Here is a 7,040-nt window from a genome sequence, read left to right as displayed (position 1 = left end):
GTTAAGTTATAAAAGATACTGTGGCTTCCATCTTGGTAGATTCTCTTTCTTGGATCATTCATTTAGGGAAAGTTAGCCACCATGTCATGAGCAGTCTTGTGGAGAAGTTTGTGTAAAAAGGAACTGAAACTTTTGACCAACTGCCCCCAAAGAATGGAAGCCTGACAGCAACCACAGAGGGAGCTTGGAAGTGGATCCTCCAGCCCCATTGAACGTTCTGATGACTGCAGCCCTGGCTGAGACTTGACTGCAACCTCATGAGACATCCTGAGCCACAATCTCTCAGTTAGCCCGATTCTGGGTTCTTGATCCTCAGAAATTGTGCGAGATCATAAATATTTGTTGTTTTAAGCTGCTAAGTTTTGGGGTAATTTGTTACTCAGCAATAGTTAACTACTATAGTCTTACATTATCACATTAAGTCCTCATGACAACTCTATGAAAGATAGGGTTTGTTTCTCCCGTTTTTCAGATGAGAAAATTAAGGCTGAGATGAATGCAGTTGACTTCTCACAGGTGGAAAGTGACACAGCTGCGATTTGTCCTCATGTCTATTGGATTCCAAAGCAGAGGGAACCTGGTTTTCTCGGCTGGAATGTCTCCAGCTCCAGGGTGAAGGTTGAGGAATTGAGGACAGGAGGAGATCTCTTACTCTGATGTGTTTTTATTTATGCTTTTCCCCATTCCAATCACATTAGTTAGTAGCTACGACATCTATTGTGTGTATGTGATTCAGGGACAAGTAAGTTTATTAGAAAAAACATTGGACTTTAAAAGGGGGATACCTGAGCTCTTGAGCAACGTTGGACAAGTTCCTGTAGTTTTCTAGGCTTCAGATAATTTATCCACTATACGGGGCCAATAGTCCTTGTTCTACATTCCTCGTCAGGAAGCCATGAGGATCAAGTGTGAAGGGACTTTGTAAAATGTAGTGCTGTGACCATGGAAAGCCTCTCGCAGTCTTCAGGGGAGGCAGCTCCACACTGTCACCTCTGCACAAGTGGCCAGCGTTCCCTCTCCTCTCCCACCTGAGTCTAGGTTCAGGAGACAGAGAATACTGAGAGAAACTGAGGGCCCTGACCCATTTCTTCAGCTACATCCCTCACCATGACCTTTCTCTTAGACCACACTGTAGCCCTGCCGAACTAGTGGAAAATTCCCCAAGCTTGCCAGGAGCTCTCTGTATGCTGCGTTTTTATCTGTGTAGTTTCTTCTCCCTGGACGCTGTTCCCAACTTCTCCACCTGGTATGGTCCTACTCATCTTTCAAGACTCATCTTAGATGTCCCCACTTCAAGGATGACCTGGTTCAAGGCCTCCTACTTCTTCTCTTGATTAAGCACCAGTGTCCAGCCTGAGCTCTTGGCCTCCAGCTTCCCTTTTCCATTCAAAGCCCCCAGGGTGTGGCCTGCAGCCTTTCTAAAACACAAATCTTGTCATGTCACTCCCTGCTTAAAATAACCAGTCAATTGAATAATCCATCATTCAGTGCTTCAAGGGCGCCTCTTTGTCCTCAGGAAGACATCCAAAGCCTTCAGCTGGAACTCAAGGCTTGGTCCTCACTGGTACATCCAGCCTCAGCTCTCCTCTCTCTCCTGATGGCCTTGCACGTGCAGTACATCCCAACCACATCGCTCTTGTACCACATCTCAGACACACTCTGCCCTCTTGTGCCTTCCTATCTTTGCTCATACCATTGTTTCTCATGTCTATTTGCATCTTTTCTACCTGGGAATTTCCTGCCTAATCTCTAAGGCCAGCTCTGATTTAACCTTTTCTGGAGAGCCTTCCATGGTGACCCCAGGAAGAATACGTGGCTTCCTCTTCTTCCCCCTCCTATATGACTAATCATGCTTTTATTACTATGTGTCAGCTTGTCTGCTTATACCGGGAGTTTCCTGTACTGGACCCATGGCTGTGTCCCCCCAGCAGTGCCAGCACAGGGGCATAGAGCAGCCATGTGGTTTGTTGGTTGATTGGGTGTTTGAATAAATAAATGAATGTATGGTGAATGAATCTATCCTTGAACCATCACTTCTTGGCCAGCACCAGAACTGCTGCTTCCAGGGTTAGCCCATTTTATAGCAAAAGGGGAAACAGAAGGAAGGGACTGCTCTGGAAGGGAGAAAGAAAATCAATAAAAATGTAAATCTGGCTGAGAAAAGCTGTCCCAGGCTGGCTGTGGGGAGAGATAAGACTGGGCAGGCTGAGCCCTGGCTGACAGTGGAAGAAAGATTAGGGGACAAGCAGAGCTGCAGCCAGGGCAGGGCAGAGCGAGGGTGGTGCCTCCCCTCAGTGGTGCCTCTCCCTGTCCTTACTGCCCACTCCCACCTCCACCCCCATGTTCTCCTTTCAGGAACAAGGGAAGGGGAAGGAAACTTACAAATATTGATCATTAGGTACACTGCCTGTGAATGAGTATGTTATCATTATTTTGTCTTCATACCTTCTGAGAGACAGGAATGATCAACCTCACCTTACAGGTGAAGAAACTGAGAGGCAAAGAAGTTAAATCTTGTTTGGGGTCACACCGTGAATCAGTGGCAGAGTCTAGATTTGAACCCAAATCTGACTGACTCTAAAACTCTGTTCTTTTCACTCCACTCCACTGGAGGTCTACAGCTAGGCTTCAAATGATCCCCAACCTCTGAAATCAGGGGCACAATTGTGTATAAGTTTGTGTGCATTTTTAATGGAGAGCCTATACCTTTTAATGGATTCCCTGAGGTGGTTGCCACCCACTCCCGTTGCCTATACCATGCTGCATCCCTGGAGGTGGTGGCCTTTGAGCTGGGTCTGGAAGTTTGGACAGGGCTTCATGAAGCGGGATGGAGAGGCAAACAATGGGGTGGGGATGTGAAGAAGGCCAGCTGGGTAGAGGGAGGAGCACATGTAGGGGCTTGTTAGGGGGAAAGAATTCAACATGTCTAAAGAATGTCAAGGGTGCTGTGGGTTCTTTCTTTTTTTAATAAATTTATTTATTTATTTTTGGCTGTGTTGGGTCTTCGTTGCTGCGTGCGGGCTTTCTCTAGTTGCGGTGAGCCGGGGCTACTCTTCGTTGCAGTGCACAGGTTTCTCATTGCAGTAGCTTCTCGTTGCGGAGCACGGGCTCTAGGCATGCGGGCTTCAGTAGTTGTGGCGCACGGGCTTAATTGCTCCGCGGCATGTGGGATCTTTCCAGACCAGGGCTCGAACCCGTATCCCCTGCCTTGGCAGGCAGATTCTTTTTTTTTTAATTTATTTATGTATTTTATTTATTTATTTTGGCTGTGTTGGGTCTTCGTTGCTGCGCGCGGGTTTTCTCTACTTGCGGCAAGCGGGGACTACTCTTCATTGCAGTGAGCAGGCTTCTCATTGCGGTGGCTTCTCTTGCTGCAGGGTACGGGCTCTAGGTGCGTGGGCTTCAGTAGTTGCAGCATGCAGCCTCAGTAGTTGTGGCTCACTGGCTCTAGAGCACAGGCTCAGTAGTTGTGGCGCACGGGCTTAGTTGCTCCACGGCATGTGGGATCTTCCCGGACCAGGGATTGAACCCGTGTTCCCTGCACTGGCAGGCGGATTCTCAACCACTGCGCCACCAGGGAAGTCCCAGTTCTTGCTCCTCGTTTATTTGTGCTCCAATCATGGCTCCTGGCTCCCTGGTATCTGCCTGCCCTGCAACTTCCCAGCATGAGTCTACAGCCTAAAGGAACTCCGGACCAGGTGTCAGGATCTTCATTCTGGTTCCAGTCCTGTTCTCTGCTGGATTTTACCACCATAGAATCTAGTAGGAGACTTAATGCCTTCTCCTCCAACTCTCAGGGACAGGGTGAGAAGAAAGTGAACTCACAGGTGTAATTGCTTGCGGCTTCTCATTGGCCAGAGGCCATGTCAGGGAAGAGGGCTGCTCCCTGGACCCCCTGAATCCCTGGGAAGTCGCTGGCCCTTACCTGTTCCACCCCTGGCTCTCAGCCCCATGTCTCTCTTGTGATTACTCCTGGAGTCTCCTCCCTGACCAGCCTGGATGATTTTAAGCACAAGCACCTCGTCTTCTTCAAATCTCAGCTCAACCCAGAGGTAGACTCAGCATGAAGCTAAGACTGCTTGAGCACCACGGCCTCTACCCAGGCCCTGGGAGAGTCTTCATCAATATGTTCCTGTTGTCAAGTTCTCAGGAAATTTCCAAAGGTAGACACTTTCACCACAATGGGTCAAGATGGCTAGTCCTTTCCACTCCAAGTGTCCTTGTGTCCCAGTTTCCCTTTATGTGAAGCAGTTGGCATGGACATTTCTGGAATAATGCTAAGGGGGAGTGGAGTTGGGGATCAATTTAATTTGGATTCATTGGGATATATTTACGTGGTTCTCAGTCACCTCTATGAATAGATAGATCATTGCTAGCTACCTCTGTATAGAGAATGGCTTCTAGGAATCTTCCTACCCACAGTCCAACTCATTTGGCATTGTGACATCAAGGTGTCATATCCAGAGGTCATCTTGTGACATGAAAGTGTTTTCTCCTGCCTGGCCCTGGAAGTATATGGACAACAGACGAGAAACAGGTTTAAAATGTATGGAACCAGAAGCTAGTCTATAGAAAATATTTCCAACCATTAGGGGGAGAATTTTGGAGGTATGCACAGCAGTTAGTAAACAATCTTATGCTATTTTTCTGAATTGTGAGATGTATTTGTTTTGACTTCTTTTTTCATTCTAAGTAAATATTCACCTTCTTACCTAATTTTGTGCTCTTTTTCTTAAAGAGGACTCCCCAAATTGTGTGAGCGTCAGTTCCCACAAAATCTAGATCTAATCCTGGCTCTGACATTTATTTTGTGTGATCTTGGGCAAGTTGCTTATCCTTTCTGAACCATCTCCTCTTCTGTAAAACCTGAATGACAGTTTGGACAGGTGAGGACTGGGAAAGCCTTGCGACATTATTCCACTTCTGAAACCATTACTAGAGAAAGTAGTCGAGCTGAACAAAAATTAGACCAGAATATACAGGTAGGGGAAGATGTAATCTACGAGAAATAACGGTGAGCAATGAATCCAGCAAACCTTAAATCTAAATAACTGGAAATAATCTGGTTGTTGCAAACCTTAATGCAGTTTGGAAGAAAGGATTTTTGTAACGGAAGACACATTATGCAAGAACAAATTTAATAATAAGCTATATCTATAATTCCAGATTATTTCTGCAAAACCTGGGAAACAAGAGGGAAGGAGGAGGAATATGAACATACAAACAGCCTCATCTTGTTGGAAGAGACTCGGAAATTCTTGGCACTGATAAATGCAGGCTCAGATATCTGTTAGACATTTAAAGGTAACAACCAGCAGAACAAAAATGGAAATTAGAACTTTTGTACCTCCCTCTTCTTTCATGTGGCATAGCCTCAAAGCCCTGCCGCTGAGAGCTGCACAGAGGGCCAGGGCCACGTGTGCCCCCAAACCCCCAGCTTCCCCCCTGGTCCACAGCACAGGGCTGAACATGGATTTGGGAAGCTCCTGCTTCTGACTCCCTGTCTCTTGCCTCCCAAGCAACTAGATTGGGCTGGAAGCAGATTGGGAAACTCTCTCCCCATCCCAGAGAGATAATCAGGCCAGATAAGACTAGCCATAAAACAAGACAAGGCAAGACAAGGCCTGACACAGACAAGGACTTGTCTCTTCAGACCCAAGCATCCCACAGACCCACTTATTACACAGAGCCACGCATTAGTGCTTCTAGATCACAAGCCCAGGCATCACAAAGAACAGGTTCTTACGCCAACCCAGGCATCACAGAGAACCAGATGTTACCCCAAAATGTGGGTGTCACAGAACCAGACATTGTCTACACAACCCCAGGTGACATAGAATCAGGCGCCTGGGAGGAAATGGTGAAATTAGGATTCTAGTCACAAAAGTCAAAGTGGCTTTGGTGGGCCCAGGTCAAGTGTGTGAAGTCTTGGCAATGCATGGGTACCAGTGAGTCTATGCTGAGTTTGTTTGGTCTTTGAAATTAGAAAATGCCCCAGTGTGGGAGCTGGGTCCCCCTCTCCACCAGGCAGAGAATAGGCCTCACCCAGACTGGGGCTGCCTGAGGGCAAGGGCTGGGATTTCCTGACTCCAGAGAGTGAGGCTCCCTGCATGGCCAAGGCCCCTGGGGACCTCACACCAGGTTTCCTGAAGGCCCCGCCTAGCCTGGATGTCGTGAGTGGGACCAGTTCCCTCCCCAGGGCGGCTCCCCAAAGCTCAGGGCTCTGCCTCCAGGGGGCGCCAAATGGACACTTCTCAACAGAGGCTGTACTGGCCCCAAGTCCAGGCTGAGCGGGGCTGGGGAGGAGACCTGAGTCTGTCCTGGCCACACAGATGGTCACAGCTGAAGAGGCCTGAAAGCTGACAAGTTCATTGCCACCTGACAGAGATGGAGGCTGGGAGGCTGAGGCTCAGAGAGGGTGTTCCAGGTGAGCAGTAGATCAGGGCCAGGACCCAGTAGGCGGGGCAGCCTGGCCTACTATTGTCCACTTCTCTATCCTCGGGCCCTGGGGGAAAGATATGCAGTCCTTCCACCCAGGAAAGCCTGGTTTCAGGTCAGCCCGTGTGGGTGGGGGAGAAGAGGGGGAAGACCCTCAAGCTTCAGAAGTGGCCAAAACAACAAACCCGCAAGTAACTCTTTGGTTCAGGTGAGCCAACAAAGGCCCAGAAAGGGTCAGTGGCTTGCTCAAAGCCACACAGCAAGTTAGTGGAGGACTCATAATTGGAAAACAGGGCTCCCAACCCCCAATCTCAGGCAAAGGGCCCAGAGGAGGTACTCGCCATGGCTGCTACTCCCGGCCAGAATGGGGCCCTGGGACAGCTCACACTCTGGATTCCTCAGGCTCCTTCTTTGCCCCTGACGCTAACAGCTGCTGCTGTAGGCCAGGGTTGGGTATGGTCGCCTTGGTCCCCTCCTCTTTGTCCTGCTGCCTTAGGATGGCCAAAATCAAGGCGAAACAGGCCAGAGAGCCTGTCTTGAAGAAGAACTGGAGGCCGATGAACCTGGGAAAGAGCAAGTGACCCTTGAACTCAGGACCTCCC

At 48.8% G+C, this 7,040-nt stretch overlaps 1 protein-coding gene across 4 annotated transcripts in view; it reads right to left on the bottom strand.

Moving 5' to 3' along the window:
- Positions 1–2,723: 2,723 nt before the first annotated feature.
- The window catches only part of SLCO2B1 (solute carrier organic anion transporter family member 2B1), a 53,652-nt gene continuing 49,335 nt past the window's right edge, over positions 2,724–7,040 (bottom strand). For 2 of the 4 annotated variants that reach the window (XM_067750355.1, XM_067750357.1), the window contains exon 14: positions 4,978–7,001. In XM_067750355.1, coding sequence (XP_067606456.1) covers positions 6,821–7,001 — 181 coding nt within the window. In that variant the 3' untranslated portion in view covers positions 4,978–6,820. Of the gene's footprint in view, positions 4,506–4,977; positions 7,002–7,040 lie in introns of those variants that run through there. The other 2 variants (XM_067750356.1, XM_067750359.1) reach the window with 2 other exon arrangements.

Source organism: Pseudorca crassidens, chromosome 9 (assembly GCF_039906515.1).
Source record: "Pseudorca crassidens isolate mPseCra1 chromosome 9, mPseCra1.hap1, whole genome shotgun sequence".
Taxonomy (NCBI): domain Eukaryota; kingdom Metazoa; phylum Chordata; class Mammalia; order Artiodactyla; family Delphinidae; genus Pseudorca; species Pseudorca crassidens.
This window is presented reverse-complemented; position numbering and strand designations above follow the sequence as displayed.